The 26,812-nt window shown below is 53.1% G+C and overlaps 4 protein-coding genes across 4 annotated transcripts in view; 3 read left to right on the forward strand and 1 right to left on the reverse strand.

Moving 5' to 3' along the window:
- The window catches only part of NXN (nucleoredoxin), a 46,888-nt gene extending 31,751 nt beyond the window's left edge, over positions 1–15,137 (forward strand). Inside the window, exons 2-8 of the mRNA XM_059866270.1 lie at positions 1,662–1,779; positions 3,137–3,270; positions 3,601–3,701; positions 4,105–4,211; positions 9,123–9,302; positions 11,750–11,874; positions 13,951–15,137. Of these exons, the coding sequence (XP_059722253.1) occupies positions 1,662–1,779; positions 3,137–3,270; positions 3,601–3,701; positions 4,105–4,211; positions 9,123–9,302; positions 11,750–11,874; positions 13,951–14,133 (948 nt within the window). The 3' untranslated portion in view covers positions 14,134–15,137. The remainder of the gene's footprint in view (positions 1–1,661; positions 1,780–3,136; positions 3,271–3,600; positions 3,702–4,104; positions 4,212–9,122; positions 9,303–11,749; positions 11,875–13,950) is intronic.
- Positions 15,138–16,033: 896 nt separating this feature from the next.
- MRM3 (mitochondrial rRNA methyltransferase 3) lies at positions 16,034–18,312 on the reverse strand. Its single transcript, XM_059866271.1, has 4 exons — positions 18,075–18,312; positions 17,246–17,490; positions 16,804–16,971; positions 16,034–16,654 (listed from the first exon to the last, which is right to left on the reverse strand). Exons 1-4 carry the CDS (start codon positions 18,305–18,307, stop codon positions 16,122–16,124), a joined length of 1,179 nt encoding a protein of 392 aa, XP_059722254.1. The 5' UTR covers positions 18,308–18,312; the 3' UTR covers positions 16,034–16,121.
- Positions 18,313–18,337: 25 nt separating this feature from the next.
- Positions 18,338–22,818, forward strand: GLOD4 (glyoxalase domain containing 4). Its single transcript, XM_059866273.1, has 9 exons — positions 18,338–18,465; positions 18,758–18,807; positions 19,408–19,528; positions 19,934–20,078; positions 20,274–20,410; positions 20,686–20,772; positions 20,908–21,021; positions 21,103–21,189; positions 21,934–22,818. Exons 1-9 carry the CDS (start codon positions 18,376–18,378, stop codon positions 21,997–21,999), a joined length of 897 nt encoding a protein of 298 aa, XP_059722256.1. The 5' UTR covers positions 18,338–18,375; the 3' UTR covers positions 22,000–22,818.
- Positions 22,819–23,446: 628 nt separating this feature from the next.
- Positions 23,447–26,709, forward strand: GEMIN4 (gem nuclear organelle associated protein 4). Its single transcript, XM_059866272.1, has one exon. It carries the CDS (start codon positions 23,462–23,464, stop codon positions 26,660–26,662), a length of 3,201 nt encoding a protein of 1,066 aa, XP_059722255.1. The 5' UTR covers positions 23,447–23,461; the 3' UTR covers positions 26,663–26,709.
- Positions 26,710–26,812: the final 103 nt, after the last annotated feature.

Raw genomic sequence — 26,812 nt, forward strand, 5'->3', positions numbered from 1 at the left:
GCCCCGGGGGAGCTGCTTCTGTATACAAAGGACTTGGCAAAATGAAGTGTAATGTAAGCAACTATTTAAAGAGAACGATCCGATTGCTAGTTGTAATTTCCTTATTGTTTGCAGCACCCTGTTAAATGCCTGTGATCCTTATAAAGAGCTTTCCCCTCACCCTTTAAACTTCACAGAAATGGATTTTACCTTCTGTGGTTTGAACACCGTCATTGTGAGGGGGCTGGTTGGCACTGAGTACAGTTTCTTTATTCTTTTCATGCCCAAGGCCATTTGGTTTGTGAATCCATTAATATGTCTGTTGGAAATGGAAGGCTGGGGGGTAGGACACAAAACCTTGCCTCTCTACATCCCCAGGTCATTCCCATCTCAGGAAATGGGTTTGCCTCTCTTTGCAAATCAGGGACAGCAATCTGCAGATTTCTTCCTCTGGGAACACGTGGGTGCAGTTTCTCTGTGAGATACTGCTGGGAGCAGCAGCACATGATGGTTTCTCTGGCTCTTGTACTGGTGGCACTGGTGGGCCCCTCTGTGCTGCTCCAGTGCCTGGGTTTTATTCTCCAAACTGGAGCACGCTGTAAACACAAGGAGCCCGAGGGGCTTTGCAGAGCAGAGCTTGATGGTAGGGGAAGGTGGAGATTAGTTTCCTTCCCCATTTGGCTCTTGGTTGTGGTTTGGCTTTTGTTGGAGAGTTTGATAATTCACCGCTGGGCTGTTTGGGTGGAAGTGCTTGGAGAAATGTCAGGAAAACGAGGTGATGGCAGCAGCTCCTCCGTGCATGGTGGGGAGAGCGACTCTGCCAGCCCACACCTGCAGGCTGGGCTGTGCCAGCAGCTGCTGCTCCTGTTCCTCCTCATCCCAGCCAGCTTCTGTGCATGAATTAAGCTCTAAATGATCCTGTTCCAGAAGCATATCCCGGGGAACGTGAGCCCAGGAGTGTGTGACACCCAGAGGGCTCTGTCACCGATGCTGTGCAGAGTTGAGCTTGCTGCAGAACCCAGTGACCAGCAGACAGGCCCATCCAGACTGGGATGCCCAAAATGTGGCCATCAGCCTGCAAAGCTGGCAGTGCAGGATGGATGAGCTGATGTCAAAGCCCTTAATCAGCTCCTGGGAACAAACCTGGGAAGCCCCAGTTACAGAAGAATAATTTTTTTGTGTGTTGGCCTTGTGCTCAGCCTGGCTGTGTCTTGGCAGGGGTTGCTGGTTTGTTTAATGAATGTGGAAATGGGAGGGGAGGAAACAGCCAGGGAAGCATTACAAATTGCTTCAGAGCAGTGGCATTAAAAGTATTTGTGCTTACCATGACTTCTAAACAAAGAGCTCAAAGCATGGCAAGTATTATCCCCATTTTACTTGCAAAGAGGTAAAAGCAGGAGGAGGAGAAGCTTTGCCTCTGCTCACAGACAAGCCCACAGAAAGTGAGAGACATGCAGGGGTCTCACTTGAGGTCCTGAGGGGATGGTGGTGATGATGAGGGTCTCTCTGGGCCCTGGCCCAGCAGCTCTTCCTCACATTCCTTCACACTCATCCCTGAAGCACCAGCTCTGTTTCTTTGCTCACCTCTGACCTCTGCTCTGAAAGATGCTAATGCTCCAAAATCTTCCTCTGCAGGCAGCCAAGTTTACCTTCCTTATCTCCCCTTCCAATCTCTTTTGCAGCTGAAGCTGTGGAACAAGTACAGAGTCTCCAACATTCCTTCCCTAATATTTATCGATGCCTGCACTGGGAAGGTGGTTTGCAGGAACGGCCTCCTGGTCATCAGAGATGACCCTGAAGGTAAGACCTGCAGTCCCCTATGCCACAGAAACATGGACACACAGCTGCCTTTTCATCTCAGTTCATTCTGAATGGCCTGGGGGGAGGGAACAAAGAACTATTGTCATAATTAAATATTCAAAGCACTGTGCTATTTTCGGCATAAAATTTTCTGCATCATTCCTGCCAGATCTTGTGTTTTGGTTTTGCTTACTGAAAAGAACAAAGAATTTCCCTCCAGGATTTTTGTCTGGAGTGCTAATGAGGAAAAGGTTAGGCTAACTGAAACATGAAGTTTGGGTTTTTCCCTAATGGAGGCATGTGGACAGACAGAATGAGGGCCCAGACCTTCCATACCTTGGGAGCAGAATCCTTCCAGAATACTGAGGGGGACTTTTATCACTGACATCACACTCAGGTTAATGCATTTCCCATTATTTAGAAATTAAACAGAAAAGTGTTGTTATTCTCCCTTGCTGAGGTTTGCTGTGCTGGGAGTTGGTGTTAAATCAATCTTCCTCCAATTTGGAAAAAAACCAAATGAGCCAAATTGGGAAAAAAACCCCACCCAAATGTGCCCTTACTCACAGACCCTGCAGACCCATCAGTCATCTGCTGTAGTCCATCCATTTCTTTTATTACTGGCTGATTGTTTCTTGGTGCAGTAAATCCTGCCAGAGTCTTTAATTCAGTGGCAGGAGCTGTGCAGCAGGAACATGTTGTGGCCTGAGCCATCTGTGATGTTTCCTCCTCTCTGGCTGAACACATGGATTGATTGCTCTGGGAGCTGGCAGCAGATGATTCAGAGCATGTTTTTGTGTACACACAGCTTGCCTTGGGGTGCAGAGGGTTAGTGTAAGATATATCTAGAGATATATGGATATAAACACACCATCTTTTACATATATATAGCTAAAGTTTGTAAATAAAGACATGTATGGATATGTGTAAAAATATATGGTTAGTATCAGCATAAGGGACACATTCTGACTGCATTCCTGAGCACGTACCACCTTGCCTTCTCTTGCTAAAATAAACACTGTTGATAAGGAGAAGATGCCTCATCAGGCACAAAACCAGAGCAGGCTTTGTCAAGCTGAAGGTGCTGTGACTTGGGTGAGAGAAAGAGGTGACCCTGGCTGCAGTGCAGAGCTTGGCTGCCTCACCTCAGGGCAGGGCTGTGGTGGTGCCTGACACCTGAGGTGTTCTGCATCCCCCTTTCCTGGGAAATGAATCCCAGCAGGGTTCCTCAGACAGGATCCCCTGTATCCTCAGGATGGGATGTTTTTTCTAGTGGAACCTTCTCAATCTGTTAAAGCTGCATGCACAAGTTACCATCTTGTGTCTTCTTTCCACCCCTATCCCAACCTCCCCCCAGGTCTGGAGTTTCCTTGGGGGCCAAAACCCTTCAGTGAAGTTGTTGCTGGGCCTCTGCTAAGGAACAATGGGGAGACACTGGACAGCAGTGCCTTGGAGGGCTCTCACATCGGGGTCTATTTCTCTGCACACTGGGTGAGTAGGAGGTGCTGGGCAGAGCAGTTGGAGTGGGCTCAGGGAGAGTAAAGACCCCAGGCTGGCTGGTGCTGAAGAATTTAAGAATTTAAGATGCTTTGATCATCAGCCTGTCATTCTCAGCTGGCCCTGTAAGGGGGAGAATGGTCAGATTTTAAAAATGGAAGAGGTTTTGTTGGTAACTGACAGACCATAAACCCCAGGCAGGTTCAGGCACTGCAGCAAAGATGAGGTCACAGCAGTTCATGGTCACTGGGTCACCTGGCCCTGCTGGGGGTGGGGCTGGTCCTGAGCAGGAGACAATGTCCTCCTTATGCTTCTGTTTTGCAGTGCCCGCCGTGCCGAAGCCTCACGAGGGTGCTGGTGGAGTCCTACAGGAAAATCAAGGAGTCAGGCCAGAAGTTTGAGATCCTCTTCGTTAGTGCAGACAGGTGAGGCAGCCCTGACACCCTGTGCAGGCAGAGCAGGTTGGCTCTGGCATCAGAAAGGCTGCCTGAGTCCTTCCCCCCTGCCCAGTGGGTAAGCACAGAGTGGGGTCAGCAAGAGCAGCTCTGTGCTTCACTTTGTGCCTCTGGGGTCTGAAGGATGCTTGAACTGCTGCTGTCACCATGGGTTGACATTCAGATGCCCTGGAGAATTTGAAATATTTTGCTGGGGAAAAATACACCATGGACTTCTTCATGAAGGACTGGGGGCTTTAAATCTGGTCTAACTCTCTCCCAACTGATGGGTTTTGGTGGGAGGGATAAAGGGCTTTGCAAGCCAGGATTTTAACGAGGAAGGAGCCTGGCAAGTGGAGGGCTGTGCATGCCATGCCCTGTTCCCCTGGCACAGGTCAGAGGACTCCTTCAAGCAGTACTTCAGTGAGATGCCCTGGGTGGCCGTGCCCTACGCTGACGAGGCCAGACGGTCACGCCTGAACCGACTCTACGGCATCCAAGGTAGGAAAGGCCACACTGAGGCACAGATCTCCTTCTCCCCCCTCCTTTGGTTGAGTATTTGTAATGTCTCCTCTTGTTTAACTAAACCAAGAAAACAGCAAAGCAAAGCACAGTGCCCCAGGCAGAGCAGCTTCATGTTTCTGCTCTCCACAAACTCACATTCCTACCACCTGCCAGGCAGGCTGTTAGTTGAAACAGGACTTCCATAAACAACCTAATTCTTCCTGGAAACTTGGAAGCTGCTTTTGGCTTGGATGTTTTTTGTCTAATTACTGATTTATTTATTTTTTGCTATTTCTTAAAGGTTTAAATTTCATTTTCTTGCTGGTTTATGTAATGCAAAGGCAGGCCATCGTTCTGTGAAGGGGCTGAGGAAGATGGCATCTGGTTTATGTTAGTGACATGAATTACAAAGGAGAGAGTGTTTGATGTAAACCATGGCTTTGCTTTTACTGTACGTGCAAGTGCCAGAATTCCAGCAGCCCTGGCTGCTCACAGGGGCAGGGAGAGACTCTGTGTGTCTGGGTGGCTTCAAAGAGTCACAAAGATGACAAAAGCTCACAGCAGCCTTCCTGGGGACTGGCACCTTGTTCCTGCAGGGGACAAACTGCAGCACAGAGGTGTGCCAGGTGACTGGCTGGTGAGGAGATCTCGTGTGTGTACAAATAGTTTCTCCCTGTGGTTAAAGGGTCTCGCTGCAATGTGGCTGTTCTTCATCTGTTTCTGTGTGATGTCATAGAATCAGAATATGCTGAGTTGGAAGGGACCCATCAGGATCATAGATCCAACTCCTGGCCCTATGTAGGACACCCAACAATCCAACCCTGTGCCTGAGAGCTTTGTCCCAATGCTTCTTGAACTCAGGCAGGTTTGGTGCTGTGAACACTTTTCTGGGGAGCCTCTTTCAGTGCTCAACCACCCTCTGGGTGAAAACATTTTTTTCCTGATATCCAACCTAAACCTCCCCTGACTCAGCTTTGTGTTGTCCAGGTGGGTGCAGGCTGGCAGAATGTTCATGTGATCTGCAGGGAAGGAGGAGTTTTGCCAGAGGAGGCAGAGGGCTTTTGGGAAGAGTGACAGGAGAAATAATCCCTCCTTGGAGTCCTCTCCAAACTCCCCTTCTGGCGTGAGCTCAGGTGCTGCCACTCAGCCCTGTCCCCTGACCTTAGCCCAAGAATAACCATCAGCCTGCTTTAAATAGCCATCACTTTGCTGCTTAATGACCTTCCCATGAGGCAAGAGCTTTCCAAATTCATCTCTCTTTTCCCAGCCCACTCACAACCCTCTCCAGGGCTGGTTTCAGCCCAGCGCTGCAGGACTGCTGCCAGTTTCACTGGGACTTTCTGTAAATAAGGTGTCCAGACATGGATACTTGAGCACCAGGCATGCTGTAGCCAGGGAAACAGTTACAACAGCTTTCCCTCCAACTCCAACCTTCTTAAAGGTATCTCTCTTTGTTGTGTGCCGGCCTGAAAATGTAAATATTGGCTGTAATATGTAAATATTCCCCTGCACCCCAATCCCCTTCTCTGTCCCTGAATTTCAGTTCCATGCAGACTTTGAGGCTGCCTGCCTCTTTCAGTCAGGCTTTTCACACCAGCTGGGACCAAAGCTTCCTGCAAACAGAGCTGGCTATCGTGGGCTCTGCTCATCACCACACGTGGTTATTCCACCTAAATGAAAAATAAGATCTGTGTAACCACATCTGCATTTCCCACACTCGTGGTTCTGATGTTGCCTCTCTCAAAGCTCTCTTTGGAGCTGCACTTAGGAGAGTGTCCAGGTTACCATCCCGGTGCCTGGGTTGTGAGCACAACATGAGGAGGTTTCCCTCTTTTTTTTGAAGGCTGGCTACTGAAACAACACAAGAGTTTGTCTTCCGTGTCTGCTTCAAGTTCCTGAGTCGTGGAAATCAGCAAGAGTCAAATCTCTTGTTATTTTAGTCCTGTGTTGGCCCCTACAACTTTTAAAAACTCAGTATAAAATGCAGGTTGAGTTATAGGCCTTTATTTGGGTTTACTTTGAATGCCTCTATTCATAACTCATGTGCACTCAGAGGCTGTACCCTACCACCTCTAGTAAATTGCTTCTGGGCAGTGCAGTGCTGTTCTGAGAAAGAGTCATGTCTTGTGTTGTGGCTGCTTAGAAATAATTCCCCTTTGTGCAGGCAGCTCCCAGTCCTGCCCTGGGTGAAATCCCCTGGCCTTAGCTCTCCTTCCAAGGGGATGAGGAGCAGTGATAAACTTGGTGCTTTGATAGGAATCACCCCTTGTTGTTGTGTATCTCTCAAGTTCCCCAATATTCCCCCTGGACTCTGTGGTGTCTCTTTGGGATTTGCAATTTCTTCCAAAAAACTTGTTTCTCTCCTTCCCCATGCTTTAGCTCAGACATCCACAGGTCACCCTCACAGCCTGGGAATCACTGCTACAGGAGATTTCTGGAGTTTTCTTCTGAAAAAGTGAAAAACCAGCAATAAAAGGCACCACCTGTGCTGTGGTTGGTGTGGGGTTTGTTTCACTTAGATTGTGATTGCTCACCCAACAGACTTCATGCAGATGAGATTTCAGTGTCGGGTCTGGGGTTTAATGTAAAAATATGTAAATGCCTTGCCAGGTTTGGTATCAAACCATTTGGCCCCTGTGTTTTCATAAAATGCTGGCCCCGTGGGAGCCAAATCCATTTTCTAGTGCATAAAATCCAACCAAGGCTGTCTATGCTAATTCTCATCCAAGCTTATAGAATATTCATTGCAGTGTCTGATCGCTGATTCTTCTTGATAAGTAAATTCTGGTGTTATGACTTAAGGCAATTACCAAATCCCCCAAAAGGCACTAAAATAACAAATAGTGCCTGGGACCAGAGGGGAGGGGGAATGATTTGGGTTAGGAGGTGTGAATAACATTAAGGATGGTTTCCCTGTCCTTCAGGTCTGTGTCCCCTGGAAACAGGGTGTGTCTTTTAGGGGAGTAGTCACAAAGGTTGCCTGAGAAGATGAGGATGTGAATGATCTTTAAAAATATTCTGTTTTCTGATTCAGTTTTGTATTTGCAGTTGGAGGTTCAATGGCTGGGTTTTGGAGGGCGGGGGAATCATCTGCATATGCAAATTAGGCGAAGTCTAAAGGAATGCTTTGAGTAGTGGATGAAATCCTTGATAGCTGCCGAATCACAGCGATCTGTGTCTAAATTGAGCCCTTAATTTTCCCAGATCAGTAAAGCTTATTTGAAACCTCTTGGTGGGAGCGCTGCTCAGGCTGCCTGATGACCTGAGAAGCCTGTCCCTCATGTATAATGGATGGAAAGCAGGCGTTTGGGGTGGGGTTGGCAATCCTAAAAGGACCAAGATCCGAATCCTGCGTGCTGCTGAGCACTGAGTGCTTCTCCTGGTGTCAGTAGCACTTTGTGCCTGTAAGGGCAGGGCCAGCGTGAGATTTCCCAATTCCTTCCAGTCTGTTTAACCCATCCCTGCCCTGGGGCTACACTGAATTACCAGCAGGTAATGAATAAGCCTTTTTGTGATACAGAATGGTTTTCTTGGCGTACCCTAAGGATCTGCAAGCTCAGCTATTGGGCGGGTTCCTGCACTGCTGCTTAGCACCAGCCCCAGCGCAGGCAGGAATGCGCCTGGCTGGAATGCCGGGAATGCGGCCGCTGCCTGGACCTGCAGGAGGCTGGGACACACAGATGGCCGAGTATTTCCTAGAGAAATGCCTCCGATTCAGAGGGCTTGTGAGTAACCCACTGTTGGACAAACAGGGGAGTGCACAGTGCCAGCAGCCTGGCAGGGGCACACAGGCTGCGTGCCCCCTGCTCAGGGAAGGGCTCTGCAGCGTATTTCTGAGGAATGAGCTTTAAAATGAACCTCGGGATGAAGGGCAGGAGTGTTTCAGCTTGCCAGGGATGTTGCTGGGTGAAGGAGATGCTGCAGAGGGAGCAGAGCAAAGCCCAGGTGATGAGCAATGACAGCAGCACTTGGCACTGGTCACTTCATTTGTCCCTTGGGGCCTGATCCCACTGTCCCCTCTTCCTTCCTTGTGGGATGTTTCTTTGTCTCTCTGATGAGAGAGGAATGGTGTGCTTTCCAGATGAAGTCAGCAATGTGAGCCACTCCTGCTGGCCCACCCGTGGCTGTTTTGTGGCCGGAAGGCTGGTGCTTTATCAGATGGGATGGTCACCAGCTGGTGTCCAACCTGCCCCACTGCAGTGACATTTGATCTGTGACTTGTGCCGTGTCTCTGCTGCAGCTCTGTTCACCTCCTGTACAAAGCTTCTTCTTTATGACTAAACTTTTCAGCCCCATAGATCAGGGTAAAATGTTGCTTTTTCCCAAGGCCCAGACCATCACTGGGTATCCCCTGAGCCACATCCTGCCAGGATCCTGTAGACCTGGACATTCCTGCACAGCTTTGTCAGTCTCCAGAGGGATGTGCTGTGGAAATGGCTGGGCCATTAGTGCAGAGTGCTGGAGGGCTGTGGGGACAATAATACATGGTGTTCTTCTGGGGAGGAACACACCCTGCTTCCTGGCCACTGCTGTCTGCAGGCCTTGTGAGTGAGTTCCTGGGAACTGGGCTCTTCCAGAGGCAGCCACATCTGTGCACTGGGATGGTGGTGCAAGAGGGAGGGTCCCTGGGTGGTATGATGGGATTTGTACCTGTGGGCACCAGACAGCAGCTGGGCAGGGAGAGGCAGGCAATGCCAGAGCTGTCTGTCAGCTTCCTGCTCTGGCCCCGACTCACAGTGCTCTGCTAGGACGGAAACAGGATCCAGGGAGCGCCATCCCCACGGGGTGAGCTGCGCAGAGGCAGGAGGCTCGCTGGGCTCCTGCCAGAGCAGAGGCCATAGGAAAAGGCCTTTGTCCCCACACCCTGTCCCTGGCCATTCATGCTTTGGCTGTTTTTTTCCACTGCAGGCATCCCCACTCTCATCGTGCTGGACCCCAAGGGAGAGGTGATCACGCGGCAGGGCCGGGTGGAGGTGCTGAACGACGTCGAGTGCCGCGAGTTCCCCTGGCACCCCAAGCCCGTGCTGGAGCTGACGGACTCCAACGCCGTGCAGCTGAATGAGGGGCCCTGCCTCGTTCTCTTTGTAGGTATGGATGGAGCATCCCTGCTCTGACAGCAGAGCCTGTGCTGGGGAAGGGGGCTGGGTGACCTGCCAGCTTGGCTAGAGCTGGCCACGGGGCTGGGGACCTGCCTCTGGTGATGACAAGGTGCCTTGGAAGGGGTATCACTTCCATTTTCCATCACTGTGTGCTCACAGAAAGGCCAGTGGAAGCCCCTTAGCCCCTTTCCTGTACCACAGCAGCTCACAGGGGTTTGCCAGAGCCTGCTGTGCCCACGGGGCTCCTGCAGCTCCCACACACCCCCCTGGGATGTGCTGGAGCAGCGATTGGCAGCACAGAGGAGCTGTCATAACAAAGGTGTGGTGGTGGCTGTGGATAGGAATGCTGATGAGCTGTTGGGAGTATGAGAAATACACTGTCACAGCTGGTGGTGGTGGGGATGGGAAAAGCCTTTCTGGAGCAGGGACTTCAGGCCCACGTGATGCTACAGAGGAGTCAGAGGAAGTGTCTGTGCAAGGGATTAGAGATCTGTGCTTGAAACCACAGCTCAGGGCTTGAGCCCTGAACAGGGCTGTGACAGTCAGAGCAGCTTTTCATGCTCTAGTGGTCCTTGACTCTCCCAATTCCCCTGGCTGCAGGACAGGGCAAGATTTTTCCCCAAAGTTCCTGTCCTTTCACTGCTAACCTGCACATGAAACTTCCCTGCAGTTAGAAACAGGCCTAGAGCTCCAGATGGCTCATTCTTCATTGCTTCCCTGCCAGCAATGGACACAATAACTCAGGAAAGGGCATGGCTGGGATGAGCTGTGCTGCAGGCTGAGCCCTGGGTGGGCAGCACTGGGGTGCACACAGCGTCCCAGGCGGGAATTGAGGGGTCCTGAGCTCTTGAGGGGGTGCAGCTGTCCCCTGTGTGCTGTGTGGAGTTTGGGGGGTGTGCTGAAGCAGCCCCCCTTGCCTTGCTGGTGCTGTGCCTGGCCCAGGGCAGGGCTCGTGTCCCGCTTCCTCGTGTGCCCTTTGTGAGCAGCACACAGTCCTCTGCAGCTCTGATAACGTGGCCCTCGCTCCTTTCCTTCTTCCCTTTCAGATTTCCTTTTGACCCTGGTTATTTATTCAGCAGAGCCCAGCAGGGGATGTGAGCACAGAGCCAAAAATCCTCTCCTCACACGGGAAGGGCCGGCTGGCCACGCCAAGCCTGATGGATTGGGGCTGGCGCTGCAGGCCTCTGCAAAGAGTTATTTTTATCTTGCTCTGAGCAAAGTTTTTCTATCACCTTGCTGCAAACAGCTCATCAGGGGAACAGCTTGGGCTCTTGTTCAGTGCTTTTGGGGGTGGATGGTCTTGATGAAACCCACCAGTGATGTGCTGGGGCAGAGATGCAGCTGGTGCTGCAGCAAAGCAGGCACTGGGAATGGGGGCTCCTGGCCAGCTTTGTCCTGCTGGGAGACCCCCCAGCAGACCAGTGCCTGCACTGCACAGGCAGCAACACCCCCAGGAGAAGGCAGACTTAGCAAGTGCTGGTGCTGAATAAATGCTGACTGATGTACCTCCTTCCCCAGAGGGGTTAGGGCTGGGTTAGCCAGAGTGTGCAGGGCTGCCTGGAGCACTGCCAGCAGCTGATGTTTGTAGGAAGAACAATCCCTGCAGACACCCCCAAGTCAGTGTGTTTATCACTGCCCTGCATGCAGGACACTCTGAAATCCAGCATGCAGCATCTCTGGAATCTCCTGCTTTGCTTGGAGAGGAGGACAGGAATGTGTGAAGCAAGGGCAGAGAGTTTTCCTGGCATGGGCATGGCTTGTCCCAGCTGGGGCTGGACTTGTCGTGGTGGTTGCATCAGGGACCACGAGGGGAGACAAGAGGCTCTCTTCTACCTTCTTTCTTTAATGCCTAAAAGTTGTCCCCAGATTGGAATCTTTTTATCTCCACACTTCCCAAGGACGCAGACTCTCCTCTTTCCAGCTCACTATTTGAACTTCAGTGGTGGCTGGCATTTGATTGATGCTGCCATCTCTTTCTGCCCTACCTCTGTCAAATCAAAGCTGCCTTCACAGTGCTGAGACTGGAGCAGTAAAGCTGCAGCTCAGCCATCCTGAGGCAGAGGGACAGTGGGTGGTGGGCAGGGGTGGCAGCAGCCTCAGATCAGCGCCTTTGTTTGGTCTTCAAAACATTCTCAAACCACAAAGCAGCTTTTTTGTGCCTGTTTGTCCTTGTACATCACCAACAGCACCAGGGAGTGAGCAGTGGAGTATTTGGGGAGCAGGAGTTGCTCTTCAGTTTGGTGTTTCCCTGCTCCCTGATTCCTCCAGAGCTGTGTGCCTTTGAAGTCCGTGCGGCGCATCCGGGCTCCGGCTTCCTGCCTGGTGGTGCCGTGGGACAGAGCTGCCAGTGCCTGGCCCGTTTGCATCCTTTGATCCTAACCTCCTTTTTTTGCCTTGCCTCTTTTTGTTTTGTCTCCACAACCCCGTGCCCTGCAGATTCAGAGGATGACGGGGAGTCGGAGGCGGCGAAACAACTGATTCAGCCCATAGCTGAAAAAATCATAGCCAAGTACAAAGCCAAAGAGGAGGAGGCACCGCTGCTCTTCTTCGTGGCGGGTGAGGTAAGTGAGGAGAGAGCACAGGGCTGTGTCCTGCTGGGTAGGGAGACTGAGCTGAGTTGGGTACTGCTGCTGTTGTTGTTCAGGGGGTAAACTGAGGCATGGAGCTACTGCGGATGTCAGGCAGCACAGAGCAAAGCCAGACTTGAGGCCTGGATCAGTCTGTGCTCTCCTTGCTGGATATTCCTTCTGGCAAAGGGTTTGCTCAGAGATGCTCCTGAAGGTGGGAGAGGGACAGGCAGAGTGGGGCAGTGGGAGGTGGGAGGGAGTGGAGCTGCCATGCTGGGGCTGCTGCCTGCTCAGCCCTGAGGCTGTGCAGGCAGGAAAGTGGCTGGGCAGGGGAAGAGGAGCAGGGTTTGAGTTTCAGCCTGGCCCAGCTAGTGAAATTTTGGCTGTTCCCTGAGCTGACCATATTTTTCTTGGCTGGGATGGTATTTGAGGCATGTGCAGGCTGCAGTGCTCCAAGTCAAAGATCGGCTGGAGAGAATGGGAACCGGGAAAACTGGAGGACTTCTGGCCTCCCTTTCCCTTGCATAGACACTTTGCCCTGCTGCAGTCTGGCAAACTGAGGTTTTGTGTCAAAAAAGCTCCCAACACCCCAGGCCTGCAGTTCCCCTCCCACATCCCTGCTCAGGGCCTGGGCAGGTGGCAGCCGCTGCGCCTGCTCCGTCCCTGCCCGCCCACGTCACAGCCGCAGTGTTCCATGCGCGGAGCCCTCCGGAGCCGCCCTGCGACAAAAGGGTCCCCAGTGCCACACCCAGGCCCCCCCAGCCAGCCAGGCCCCCACTGCCACCTCCCACAGCCCCTTGGGCCCCCTCCGTGCAGCCGCTCCTGCTCCCACCACCGTAACGGGTCTCTGAGCATCCCAGCTCAGCCCTGCACCCTTGAATAAGTCCCTTGTTGGAAAGGGCTATTTTGGGAGGGTCCGGGACCTTCCCCCCTCCCCCAGAGCCCGGCTCGCCGGCTGTAGCTGAAACATTGCTGCTATTCATGCAGCTCCCGACGGCCCTGCGGCGGCCGGCCCGAAGAATGGGGAGCGTCCGGCACATCCCATTCATCCGTCACCTCAATAGCCGGGAGCGCTGGCCCCGGGGCTCCGCTGGCCCCCACGCACAAAGCAGCCTGGCCATGGCCGGAGCAGGCGCCTCCCATCGCTCTCCCAGCACCGTCTGGACTGATTTTGCATTGATTAAAAATATTCCTCGGCGCCTTTGTAAATAAAGGACGAGGCGTCCCGACACCTGGGTGGGGGCGGTTGAGGCGACGAGCCCAGCCCTGCTGGCCCTTCCAGCCACGTGGTCCAGCTGCGCCAGAAACCCCTGCAAAGGAAGGGGAGGCGCGAGCGGAGCTCCCCAGCACTGCAGAGCCCCGGCCGCCAACCAGGTGGATGGATTCCACTCCTGCCCCTCGGAAGGGGCGCGCAGGAACGCCCCGCTGCGGGTGCGGCGCAGCCTGGGCTTGGGGATGAATCGCGCCACTGCCGGCTCTTTGCATCCCGCAGCCTTGGGAGGGATAAATCATTGCCTTTGCCCAGAGCTGAGCCTTGCTTGGGTGAGGGGAGGGCAGCCCTCTCCCCCTGCAAGCAGCCTGCTGCTCCTGTGTGTGCCCAGACACTGGGACCTGCTGGTGGGGTCTTATCGTTGGCTCAAAGCACAGGTCTTCATCCCCTTCCCGTTCTTTGCTTTGTTCTGGGCGTGCACTTGGGTCCCTTTGGTATCCACCCTTGGTGAGCAGCGAGGCCGTGGCTGTGCTGGCAGAGAGCTGGCAGTCCCCACATTCAGCACTTGTCCCCACTTCCTTGAGCTGTGGGTGTCCCAGAGGCTCTGGGGTGGCCGGGGCAGCAGGTCAGTCTGGGAGCAGTGCCTTTGGATTGTAGGAGTGTATGTCCCATTCCAGCCTGGGATGAACCAACCCAGTTTGGTTCTGACACAAACCACGAGCAGAGGAGGCACCAAGATGGATGTTGCCTGCTGGTGCTGGTGCAAGGCCCAGCCCCTTGAGATACACTGTGGCAGCAGCAAACTGCTCCTGGTCTCCTGGCTCTGCTGTTGACTCCTCTGTCCTTCTTTTGGTCTCCAGGACGACATGACCGACTCCCTGCGGGATTACACCAACCTGCCTGAGGCTGCACCCCTGCTCACCATCCTGGACATGTCAGCCAGGGCCAAGTACGTGATGGATGTGGAGGAGATCACACCTGAAATCGTGGAAGCCTTTGTCAGCGACTTTCTAGCAGACAAGCTAAAACCCGAGCCCATCTAAGGGGCCCTGTGCCAACAGACGTTATTTAAAACCAGGTCTCTCTTCCGCCGCTTGTGGATTCTCCAGCGTGTCCTCACGCCCGACCCAGTATCCAACCTTCTTGTGGTGCCTTGTTTTACGCAGTGAATCCTTCTCCTAAGCAAACTCCTTGAGATGCACTTTCAGCAGGGAGTTGTTGGCGTTTGGAGACTTCGCTTGTGCTTCATGGTGATATATTCTCTAATAACCAGGCCAGAACTGTTACAGTATCGTTATTTTATACACGGCACTAGCTAGCAGGCAAATCTTTTTGCATGGTGTTCTTCCCAACGTATGCATCAGGCAGTGGGTGGGGTTCTTGGGGCTCTTTTCTTTCTCCTCCCCCCCACCCTTTCTTTCCTTTCTCACCACCCCTGCTGACTAAATGACTTCCAGGAAGCAATAAGGAAACTGTCCCCATCGCCCCTGGCCAGTTCTTTCTCTCCCACGAAAGTGCCCTGACAAGGCCAAGACAAAGTCTTAACTGCTGACAACCTCTGAAAGACCACGGCACAGCCAAGCTCTTCCTCCTGGGAGCGAGACCTTCCCTTGTGGGTTTCCCACTCCACACTCCAAGCACCGACAGCCTTAGGCAGCGCTGGCTGTTGTGTCAGGCTCCATCCCCCTGCCATGGGTGGGTATTCCCTGTGTCCCTCCCACTCTGAGCCAGGAGGAGGATCACCACCGGGCTGCCCTCACCTCTTGTCTCTTCCTTGTATTCTCCCTGTCCCCTCTCGTCCCTCTCTCTGGTATGAATTGTCCTCTCCCCTCTGTGTTAGTTGATCGAGCTGTTTTTCGTAGGTGTGTCCCAAACTCAACGTTAATGGTGCTGTTCTTTAAAAAAAAAAACCAAAAAAACCCATCCCAAACCCTAAGAAAAAAACCCCTCCCTCCCTAACCCAAGCAGCACAGCCGAGCCCTTGAAAAGTGACATTGTAAAAACTGTACATGGTGATTGGAACTTTGTAATAAAACTGTTACAATGACCTCGCCCCCGAGGTACCGATTGCTGGTCCTGCTGTCAGGGAAAGGAAACCTGTGTAGGGGACAGGAGCCCACAGCCTGACCCCATGGATCGGTGGCTCCAGGGATTGCGTGTTCCCCCTGGGCTCAGACAGCCCCTGCCGGTGCTGCTTTGCTGGCACTGCTCTGCGCTCCCTCCTCCTTCCCCAGGAGGGAGGGAGCCCTTTGGCAGCCACTGGGGCGTTCCCAGCCTGATGTCCCAGCCTGAATAGCCCGTGTTGTGCAAGCCACGGCTTCTCCCTTTCAGCTCATTAGTCAGCCACGGCAGGATTAGGGCCTCCCTTTTATCCTGCTGCAGCTTCCCACCGTGCCAGGAGCTGGGAACTGCCACCAGCTCAGCCTGTATAAACCCAGCCTGTGTATTGCACGTTTCAGGGCTTCCCGTGTTCAGCAGTGATGAACTGACTGGGCAGCAGCTCCAGGAGCAGCCCAGCACCTCCCAGCAGTGTGGGCAGGAGTGCTGGAGCTGGGACATCCCCACAGCACAGCCACCCCTGCCAGCCTGGCCATGGCAGGGTTGGAGCGATTGCTGGAGCACAAGATTTGGGTAAGCACAGGCAGGACCCATTCAGGCAGCAGCCATCTGGTCTTTGTGACCCAAAACCACAGCCAGCAGCCAGGCTGGGAAGGACACACGCTGTCAGCAGCAGCCTGGCTGGGCCAGCACAGACCTGGGATCCGAGCTTTCCATGGATCTCCTGGATGAAAGGGCTGGAGCAGGGGGGAACCGGCTGAGGTGAGGCCAGGGCTGCTACCCGGCCTTTCTCTTCCCTTCCCTTCTCTCTAGCATCACCGTGTGGCCACCACATCCACTGGGAGTCACACACTCATCCCAGCACTCTCCAGCCTTAAATACTCATTTACTACAAACCAAACAGCCCGAGCTGCTCTTTTATTAACCCTCAAGGAACCAAATGCAAGAGGTGCTCCTTCAGCACCCAAACAGTTCAGCCTGGCACAGGCAACTTCTGCCTGCCATCCTCCTGCTTGTGCCTCCACAGCAGCTGCCTCCTGCCCTCGAAGAGCACGATGCCAGCAGCAATAGCAGAGTTGAGGCTGTCCACGCCTGGCACCACGGGGATGAGCAGTCTCCTCCCCCCCGTGCTGGCTGCCAGCCCCAGCGCACCCGGGCTCAGGCCCTGGGTCTCCCCTCCGATCACCACGGCCACCGGAGCCCGTGCCCAGTCCTCGTAGTAATGCTGCACAGCCAGCTCTGGGATGGCTGCTCCCTCCTCCTCCTCGTGCTCAGGAGCAGCCCTGGGGCTGGATTTCACTGGAGCTTTTGGGTTGGCAGGAGCAGAGCCAGCCCCTCTGGGCAGGGATGTGCTCCCGGGGTCGTTGTTGTCGGCCACGCAGACCTGGATGCCCGCAGGGAGGTTGGTGGGAACGGAGTCCCAGTCCAGGTTGGCGATGATGGGCACACGGAAATGAGCCCCCATGCCTGCACGGAGCACCTTTGGCTCCCACGGATCCACACAGCCTGGGAAGGAACAGAGACAAACAGTGACAGCACAGGCATCCCCACAAAGGTGGGATTCAGATCTCAGCCACTCCTTAGGAACCCTGAGGAACATCTTCAAGCACCTCGTTCCCTGCCTTACCCCCAAGCTACTCAAACTTTTCTCTTACCTTTGGTGAGCAGCACTTTCTCACAGCCTGCTCCTGCTGCAGATCTCAGAATAGTCCCCAGGTTTCCTGGATCTCGGATGTTGTCGCAGATGAGGAGCAGTGGCAGGGAGTTGGCAAGCTGAGCTGCAGGGTAGGACATCTTGGCAGGGTCAGGCTTGGAAAAAATGCCTGAGGAAATGAAGTGTGACAGGTTTATGAGCGACCCACCCCAAGGAGAGGCCTGCTCTGAAAGAGTTGGCCCAAATCTCACTAAAGATGTGCTGGAGGAAGTGTTAGGAAAAGCACCACCTAAAGGAAGTTTGAGCAGACTTTGTCCTTTGGCAAGGAAAACTTATTTTCCAGCAGTGCTATGTCTTAAGGAAAGATTATTAAGAGAATCATTATCCTAAATATGAAAAGTTTCTCTTTGGGCAGTATTGCAACTATTTCAGAGGCAACTTACCAAGAAGCCCCTGAGGAGTTACGAGGTCAGACCAGGTCTTAACGTCTTCAAATTTCACCTTAACCAAGCTGGCTCGTTTTATCTCTGCCTCGGGCAGCTGCTTCAGGTGCCCCACGGTGCTGAAGAAGAGTGTCTGTGGCACAGCCCCTGCCTCCAGTGCATCCTTGATCAGCCTGTGCCCCTCCAGCAGAACCTTCCCGTGATTATCCCGAAACTTCTTTGACTTGGCGATAGTCACCACTTTTCTGTGGAGAAATTATTCAGGGAATGTGGCTGTGATGCTCACAACACCTTCAGTCTGACCTTCACCAGCCCCTGAGAGCTCCTCTGGGAGGTGATCTAAGGGATGGAGCACCTGTCCTAGGAGGAAAGGCTGGGCGAGGTGGCTCTGGGGTGACCTTAGAGCACTTTTCAGTACCTGAATGAGAGCTGGTGAAGGACTGCGACAAGGGCCTGGAGTGCCAGGACAATGGGGAATGGCTTTAAATGCCAGAGGGCAGGATTAGATGGGATATTGGGACGGCATTCTTTCCTGAGAGGGTGGTGGGGCCGTGGCACAGGTGACCCAGAGCATCTGTGGCTGCCCCTGGATCCCTGCAGTGTCCAAGACCAGGCTGGATGATGCCTGGAGCAACCTGGGATAGTGGAAAGGTGTCCCTGCCCACGGTAAGGGATGGAACGGGACGGGCTTTGAGCTCCCTTCAACCCAACCCGGTACCCTCGGCCCGGCAGCACCTGTCAGACCCCAATCCCTCCCAAGGGCGGCCCTTCCCCCCTGTCCAGCGGGGCTCTGAGGGGCAGCACGGCCGGGCCCGCTCCCCGCGCTCACCCCAGCCTGCGGTCCCCGGCCGCCGCCTTCTCGTACCAGAGCCCCGGCGCGGCCGCGCTGCGCTCCACTGCGGCCGCAGGAGGCGGCGGCGGCTCCTCGGGGGGGCTCTGCGGCTGCAGCACCCGCACGGGGCTCCGCCGCAGCGCCCGCACCCCGCGCCGCCCGCCCGGCTCCGCCCGCGGCCCGCGGGGCCTCAGCAGCGCCCGGCACAGCGCCGGCCACGGCGCCGCCATGACACCGCCCCGTGACGTCACCGCGGCACCGCGCAGCGCCGCGTGACGTCACGGCCACCGCCGCCGCCATGGCCGCCCGCAGGGCGCTGCACTTCGTCTTCAAAGTGGGAGACCGGCCCCGCACGGCGCGGTTCTACCGGGAGCTGCTCGGCATGAAGGTCAGCGCCGGCGGCTGGGCTCGGGGGGCGGCGGCTGCGGCCGGGAACGGGCGGTTCTGCGCCCTCCGTGTGCCCGGAGCGCGGCCCAGGGGACGGGGACGGGATGGGGACGGGGAAAGGGAAGGGGATGGGATGGGATGGGATGGGAGTGGGACGGGACGGGACAGGACGGGAGCCCTTTCCTGCCCACTCCCGCTCGCTTCCCCGGGCCTGGGGAAGTCATTCTGGGTTGGAACGAGGCGATGGATCCTCGAGGTCCCCTCCCAACCCAGAGCGTGCTGTGGCTCTCCAGGTGCTGCGGCACGAGGAGTTCGAGGAGGGCTGCAAGGCCACCTGCAACGGGTGAGTTATTCACACCCCGAGCTGTTATTCACACTAAAGTAAGGGTTATTTTGTCTTTTTATTAAATTTCTTCCCTTGGAACCTACAGCGCCCCACTCTGTGTAGGTGTGGCACTTATATTGAACATAAATACCACACCTGTAGGTTGTACTTAACTGAATTATTTCTCAGCTTACCAGGAATTACATCCAGTTCCACTGATTGTTTACGTAAGTGTGGCACTGTAAAGGTTCTTGAATTAAAAATCCCTCCTGGTAGCCCCAAAGACTTTTGTAAAGAAAAAGGAATGAAAAAAAAGAAGAAAGAGGAACACATTTTATTCTGAAGTGGAAGGAATCTTACAGTTTGGTGCCCTTTTCTACTCAGCAATAAGGAAGTGATTATGTAATTGCAGCTAATGAGCAGCCTGTGCCCTTAAAGCACTGTTAATGAGGTAGAATTGCTGTTATCATATGGCCATGAATGACAGCCCGGGGTCAAATCTGCCATATCTCACTCTAGAAATGCAACTCCCCCTTGAAACACAAATACTTGCAGTTCTTGGTGGTTCATTTCAATACTAATGACATTAAAATATGGATAACATGGTGGATATTCCAGCCCTTATGATGGAAAGTGGAGCAAGACCATGGTGGGCTATGGACCAGAGGACAATCACTTTGTGGTAGAGCTGACTTACAATTATGGCATTGGGGAATATCGCCTGGGCAACGACTTCCTGGTGAGTTCCACCCCAAGCAGCCAACCCTTCTCATGATAAACTCATTTACCTTCATAATTAGAAGCTCATTTGTTGTGTGGGTTGTACCAGCTGCTTTTTTTTATGCTGTTTGGTCCTTTAAGCACTTCAGTGCTGCTTTTGTGGTTGTCTCCGAGATGGAGGAGCAGATTTAAAGGTCCAGAAAACATTTCTGGAGCTCTGCCTCTGCTCTGGTGTTTGCTGCCAGATCCAACATGGAGTGCTGAGCTAGGAAGGACTTGCTGCAGGAAAACACTCTTATATTTATTATTTTAATAATTTTTTTGTGATTTAGTGGCTGGCAGCAGATGGAGCTCTTGTGTTTGCTGTGTGAAAACAGGTGATGTCTCTGCATCCACCCCATGGATTGTGTTGTGTCCTCTCTAGGGCATCACTCTGGTGTCCAGCCAGGCTGTGAGCAATGCCAAGAAGATGGGCTGGCCCCTCAGAGAGGTCACCTCTGGTGTCTTTGAAACTGAAGCCCCAGGAGGATACAAGTTCTACCTGGAAGACAAGGAACAGCTCAGGCAAGGTGAAATATTTACCCCTATTGGTGTTCAGCAGAGATTTACCATTGGAGTATCAGAGTGTGTTTATTTTGATGGCATTTTGTAAAACAGAACTTTTATCATTTCTCTGTTAATTCTCAAGAGTACTAATGACATTAACTGTGGGTTTAAACCTATGACGTGTTTGTAGCTAATTTGAAATTGTTGCAATCCTCAAGATCCCGTGTGGAAGGTAACCCTGGGTGTCTCAAACCTGCAGAAGTCTGTGAGCTACTGGTCTGGCTTGCTTGGGATGAAAATATATGAGAAGGATGAGGAGAAACAAAGAGCTTTGCTGGGCTATGCTGATAACCAGGTCAGTCCTTGGAAAAACCACCAGTTTCCTGAGAACAGAATTTCAAAAGGAAAAAAGGTCTTAATTAGAGCAACTGTGCCCTTAATTAGGAGTGTTTTAATTGAAGCTACATTGAATTGAAGCTTTTAAAAAAAACCAAGCTGTGGTTTGCTCTGGCTTGGTGGGAAAGGCGGGGATGGGGGGTTTTGGAATCACCAGACCCTGGAGGAAAAGCTGCAGCCTGGAGAGCAGTGGAGCAGTGTCCCTGCAAGCCAGGCTGGGTTTTTCTGCTGCAGTGCAAGCTGGAGCTGAGGGCTGTAGGAGGGGCAGTGGATCACGGGACAGCGTTCGGCCGCGTCGCCTTCTCCTGCGCCAAGGACGAGGTACCAGCCCCTCTTCCCTCAGCCCTTCCTACCCCACAGCTGGGCAAGGCCATTTGGGGGGCTAACAAAACAATCCTGAGCAGAGAGTTTATCTGTTTGGCAGCGAGGTGATTTTAGTTTGTTTTCTGCTTTCAGCTGCCAAGCATTGAAGCCCTGATGAAAAAGGAGAACCAGAAGATTCTGACACCTCTGGTCAGCTTGGACACACCTGGCAAAGCCACGGTGCAGGTGGTGATTCTGGCTGATCCTGTGAGTGAAACTGGGAACAGGGATTGAACTGGGGTTCAATTTCTCCCTGCCATTGGTTATAACTGAGCTGCTTCCTTCCAGGATGGCCATGAAGTCTGCTTTGTGGGAGATGAAGCCTTCAGAGAGCTGTCCCAGGTGGACCCTAATGGAGACAAGCTGTTGGATGATGTAAGTGACTGTATGTTCATTTTCTTCCTGAGTAGAGATACATGTAATTTTTCTCATGAAAAATAAATACATTTAAATTTTTTAAATTATTTTCATATTTTAATTTTTATATTTTATTACTATCTTTTATTATCTATCTTAATTTTAATTTTCATTTATCTATATTTTTATTTTATTATTCTTATTATATTTTAGTATATATTTTTATTTTCAGTTTTATTCTATAATTTAATTTTATTATTTTTATTATATTTTAGTATATATTTTATTTCTATTTCTTTAGAAAATTTTAACATTTTATTATTTTTATTATTATATTTTATTATGCATTTCCATATTGTTATTATGCATTTCCATTTTGTTATTATGCATTTCCATTTTGTTATTATGCATTTCCATTTTGTTATTATGCATTTCCATTTTGTTATTATACATTTCCATTTTGTTATTATACATTTCCATATTATTATTATTATTTTTATAATTTAAATTTTTATTTTAAAAATTTAATTTTTTACTCATAAAAAATCGATTTTTTCCTAGAAGCAAATTACCCAGGCTTGGTAAGAAAAACAAATCAATTTTTAAAGCTTGTCCAGCCTCACTCTCGGGGCATGGTCACATTGTTTGCTGTGGTTTTCAGTGTCAGTTCTCCTTACTAGTGCTTAAAAATGATTTATTTTATAGAGAAGGAGGGATAAATGATTCCTGCTGTTCTGAGCACGTCCCCATGTCTTTGTGCAGGCCATGGCTGCAGACAACAGTGACAAGTGGTTTGCTGAGCACAACAGGAAGAAGGTTTCAGCTTAGCTGGAGGAATGGCCTGGGCTGCTCCTCCGGGCCTTGGAGCTCTTCCAAGAAAATGCCAATCCTGTTCCAGTGCTGCCTTCCCAGCCAGAGCGTGCTGGGATGTCCCGTGGTGGAATTTTGGGTTGATTTAAGCTGATCTCTCTCTGCCTTCCACATCTCCTTCCAAAATCTGGGGCTGTGCAGCAAAGGAGCAGCTGGCTTCAAAACCAGGGATCATCAGTCAAGGAAACCTCACATTTCTGTGTTGTTGTACTTGAAAGAAAGGTGAATGCATAACGTTAATTTTCTGATTAATTAATTTTCTGATTAGTTTGTTTTAGCTGCCCTTTGTTTGCAGGCTAGAGAGGAGATTTTGAGGGAGCTGTGGCTACTCCCCCTCTGCAGTGAGGTGTGGGGTGCATCCCTTTATTAGGAACAAAGAAATGATCTTGCCAAACTGTGTGAGTGCTCCATCCTTGTTTTCATCCCGAGGTGTTTCCCCAAATTCCAAGGGGAAATTTGGCTTGAGAAGCCCCTGGGGTGTTTCTCACTGGGATCCTGCTCCTTCTCCAGGAGATTTCCACGTTCCAGGAGGGAGCTGAGGCTGTGCTTTGGGGTTTGCAGCTGCAATGTCTGCTGAGGTACCAAGGGCAGCTTGAAATAAGTTTTGCAGTTAGCTTTTGGTGAGAAACTTTGGAAATAACAGTTCAGAGTTTGTTCTGTTGGAATGAAGTCGCTCTGCTTTTGCTGGGAATGCAAGGAATCATTCCAGGCATTCCAGGTTTGTGCTGACTGCTTGTTTTCCTGATGAAAACTTAAAATAAAATCCCTTAAATCAGGTTTTCGTCACGAAATTGAAATGAATTTCATGGGGAAGATCAGGTAATGTTGGCACTTCCGAGCTTTAACAGGAAAAATTCCTCCCTGTGATTTTTTTCTGAATTTTTAAATTCAGAAAAATTAAACACGTTGATATTGGAGCACGGCAATTAATTAATTCATTAATTAAGCCAAATTCAATTTGTTTTAATGACGGTTTTGAATCCTCTTTGTCAAATTAAACACGTTGATATTGGAGCACGGCGATTAATGAATTAATTAATTAGGCCCAATTCAATTCGTTTTAATGACGGTTTTGAATCCTATTTATCAAATTAAACACGTTGATATTGGAGCACGGCAATTAATTAATTAATTAAGCCAAATTCAGTTTGTTTTAATGATGGTTTTGAATCCTCTTTGTCAAATTAAACACGGCAATTAATGAATTAATTAATTAATTAGGCCCAATTAAATTCGTTTTAATGACGGTTTTGAATCCTATTCATCAAATTAAACACGTTGATATTGGAGCGAGGCAATTAATGAATGAATGAATGAATTAATTAAGCCCACCTCCGCTCCGCCAGGGGGCGCTGCGGGCGCGCCGCCGGCGTGATGTCAGCGCAGCGACGGCGTGACGTCATCGCGCGGCGCCGCCGCCATGGAGCCGGCGGAGCGCGGGGCCGCGATGGCGCCGGGCTGTCCGGGGGGGCCGTGGGCCGTGGGCGAGGAGACGGCGATCCTGCACGGCGGCTTCCTGCTGGCCGCCCGCCTGCTGCAGCCGCGGCCGCTGCGGGAGCTGCGCAAGGCCGACTGGCCCCGCGCCGGGGTGCCCATCACGGACGCGCTGCGCGAGATCGGCGAGCGCTGCCCCTCACCGCGGGGCCTCTGGAAGGAGGAGGCCGTGGCCATCGTGTGGGCCAAAATCCTGCTGCCCGCCCCCCCCGCGGCCGCCGCGGCGCTGGAGTGGGGCTGGAAGGAGGACGGGTTCTTCTCGGTGGGCGCGATGATCCCCGAGGTGAACCACACCGCCCTCTTCGAGCTGGTCAAGGCGCTGGGCGCGCCCCGGCTCTTCGTGCGGCTGCTGCTGGCGCTGCCCCCCGGCGTGTGCCGGGGACAGCTGGAGAGCTTGGTGGAGTACATCTCCAGCGAGACAGCCCCGTCGGACGTCAGCTTCTTCTTGGACGTGTGGTGGGAGGTGCTGAAGCACAGGGAGGGACAGGAGGATGCCACGGTGTCGGCGTTCGGCGCTCTCATCCATCAGCACGGCGGGGAGCCCTCCCTGGAGGATGGGCTGCAGCCCCCGAAGAGGTTCAAGGGTGACCCTGCTGCCCCCGGGCTGCCGACGGTGCTGCTGCAGGGCTTGAAGCAGATCCGAGGCAGCATCACCCAGCCCCGCCTGAGGTGCCACGCCCTGGCCAACCTGGCAGAGCTGCTGTGCCTGTCCTCGGGGCTGGGGCCAGGGGACAGCCCCCTGCCCATCACAGAGCACCTGGCCAAGGTCAGTGCCATGGTCGGCCTCTGGAGCAGTGACACTGACAGCCAGTACCACCCCTGTGGGCTGGGAGAGAAGGTGAGGGAGGCAGAGAGGAGCATGAACCTCCTGTGCCTGACCAAACCCTCTCGTGAGGAGCTCTTTGGTGGCTTGGACTTGCTCTGCAGCTTGTTGCAGGCCTGGGGAGAGGAGCTGCAGGACACTCTGAGGGCAGCTGAGGAGCTGAGCTTCGAGAGCTACCGGCTGCTGGATGCTCTGACCAGCCTTGGGAAGAACCTGGATTTCCTCTCAGAGACCAGAGACCTGGGGGAGGGTGAGACACATCTGGTGTCAGAGCTGACACAGCTCACCAAGGACTTCCTCAGGGACACCCGTGCTGTCCTGGAGGATTTGGACACCAGCCTGGTGTCTTCAGTTGCCATGGCAATCATTGCACAGAGGCTGGACCGCCACGTGGACACGTGCTCTGTTTTTGCATCTGAAAAGACCTGGGCTTTTTCAAAGGCCTGGGTCGAGTGCCTGGTGGAAAACAAAGCTCTGTTCCAGACCCCTGAGCTAGTTCTGAAACTGCTGGAGACGCTGGTGAGCTTTGCCACATCCCACCATGACAAGGAGGCCCAAGAGCTGCAGATGCAAGTGACCAAAGCCATCGTGGAGTGTTACACTGAGCTCTCATTGAGTGACAAAAACAAAGTGATCTCAGGTGTCCTGGCGTCCTGGGGTGGCCCAGGTCTGTCCCAGAACGTGCAAGTTGTTAGGGAGGGGTTCCAGGAGGACCTGAATGTGACTTTGAACCAGATCACAGAGAGTGTGTCTGATGAAGGCCTGGCCAGGGCTGTGGCTTCCGTGGCCAGGCTGACACTGCTGTCCCCCGAGGCCACAGTGAAGCAGGTTTGTCATCTTGCTGTGGTCAATCTTGGTGCACACCAGTTCCTCGCCCAAATCCTCTGCTCCTTCCCAGCACTGAGCTTCCTGGAGAGCCAGGAGGATGCAGGCAGGCCATGCAGCCTGGTGCTGAGGTGTCTGCAGGAGGCAGTGTGGGGGAAGCTTTCCACAGCAAGGGAAGAGGAGCAATTCCTTCAGTTCCTGGCCTTTCTCATGCAGCCAGGCTCAGCCACCCCGCTTGTGTCACCTGCAGAAGTGACCAAAGCCTTTGTCCTTCCCTGTTTGAAGTCGGACTCTGCTCAGATTGAGCTGAGCCTGCAGATCCTCAGTAAGGTTTTGGGAACAGCGTCCTGCTCAGAAGAGCACTGGATCAAATCCTGCCACCCATTCCCACTTCTCCTCAGCCTCTGCAAGCTTCTGGATGGTTACACCAAGTACTGGCATCAGCCTAGGGAGCAGCTCTTCCCTTCCCTGGAGACCAAAGACCTGATTCTGAACATCCTCTGCCAGCTGTGCGAGCTGGTGGGACCAGAGACCGTCCCCTCCTCGGAGCTGTGGGTGCAGTCACTGGCCTGGCTCCACAGGAAGGTGGCATCCCTGGACTGGACCGTGGGGCTCCGTCTGAAGAACCTTTATGGAGACCACTTCAAGAACGAGGTCCCAGCGACGCTGTTTGAGATCTGCAGGCTCCCTGAGGACGAGTGGACATCCCAGTCCTGGCCAGCCTACGGGCCGGGCAGCGGGCTGCTGGCGTGGATGGAGTGCTGCTGCGTGTCCCCAGCGCTCAGGGACACCATGCTGGCACTGCTCACCGTCAACGTGGACAACCCTGAGGAGGTGAATCTCTTCAGCAAAGGCTTCCTGGTGGCCCTGATCCAGGTGCTGCCTTGGTGCAGCCACGGTGAGTGGAAGAGGCTGCTGCCCGTGGTGGAGCAGCTGCTGCAGAGGCAGGTGCTGCACGTGCCCTACACGCTGGAGTATGTGCAGCACCTGCCCCTGCTCAACCTCCGCCCCTTCGCCTGCCACCTGCAGCTCTCTGTGCTCCTCCTGCGGGGCTTCCAGCTCCTCTGCAGCTCCAGCTGCTCCAGCTGGCTGCCCCCAGAGGCCTGGCTGCACGTGGTGCAGCTCTACTGCACCAGCCTCACCGACCTGCTGGCCTCCCTCAAGGCCACGGCAGGAGCCGCGGCTCAGCCCTGCGCGCAGGAGGTGTCCTTCACCTGCATCCAGCTCTTCTGCCACCTGCTGCACGTGGCTGCCATGCTGCCGGCTGGGGGCTGCGAGGAGCCACTGCTGGTGGTGGCCCTGGAGGTGCTGTCACAGTATGAGGTGTCCAGCAAGGCCGACGGGGCGCCCTGTGCCGCGCTGCGCAGAGCCAACGAGGGACACTTCCTGCAGTCCGTCACCGACAGCCTGGGGCACGAGGAGCTGCGCTGCACCCTCCTGCAGAAGCTCAGCAAGCTGGCAGCAGGCTCAGAGCACTGATCTGGACCTTGTAAGATCTGTAATAAACCCTTGTTTTTCTCTTTTGAGTTTATTCCCTCCCTGCTGTGTTCTCCCACTAAGCAGTGGAAGCAGCCCTATAAAGATGGGTAGGAGGAGCTACTTTGGTTTTCCATTGGAATAACTGGGCAC

This window comes from Haemorhous mexicanus, chromosome 22, assembly GCF_027477595.1.
Source record: "Haemorhous mexicanus isolate bHaeMex1 chromosome 22, bHaeMex1.pri, whole genome shotgun sequence".
Classification (NCBI taxonomy): domain Eukaryota; kingdom Metazoa; phylum Chordata; class Aves; order Passeriformes; family Fringillidae; genus Haemorhous; species Haemorhous mexicanus.

Bases quoted from the DNA above. Each gene is read 5' to 3' on its own strand.
- GEMIN4 (XM_059866272.1), top strand. From the start codon at position 23,462: ATGGAGCCGGCGGAGCGCGGGGCCGCGATGGCGCCGGGCTGTCCGGGG.
- MRM3 (XM_059866271.1), bottom strand. From the start codon at position 18,307: ATGGCGGCGCCGTGGCCGGCGCTGTGCCGGGCGCTGCTGAGGCCCCGC. The intron at 16,972-17,245 runs GTAAGTTGCCTC...TCATTTCCTCAG, and splicing joins AACTCCTCAGGGGCTTCTTG to GCATTTTTTCCAAGCCTGAC. The intron at 16,655-16,803 runs GTAAGAGAAAAG...GTTCCTTCCCAG, and splicing joins GAAAGTGCTGCTCACCAAAG to GCTGTGTGGATCCGTGGGAG.
- GLOD4 (XM_059866273.1), top strand. From the start codon at position 18,376: ATGGCCGCCCGCAGGGCGCTGCACTTCGTCTTCAAAGTGGGAGACCGG. The intron at 20,079-20,273 runs GTGAAATATTTA...GCAATCCTCAAG, and splicing joins CAAGGAACAGCTCAGGCAAG to ATCCCGTGTGGAAGGTAACC. The intron at 20,411-20,685 runs GTCAGTCCTTGG...TTTCTGCTGCAG, and splicing joins TGGGCTATGCTGATAACCAG to TGCAAGCTGGAGCTGAGGGC.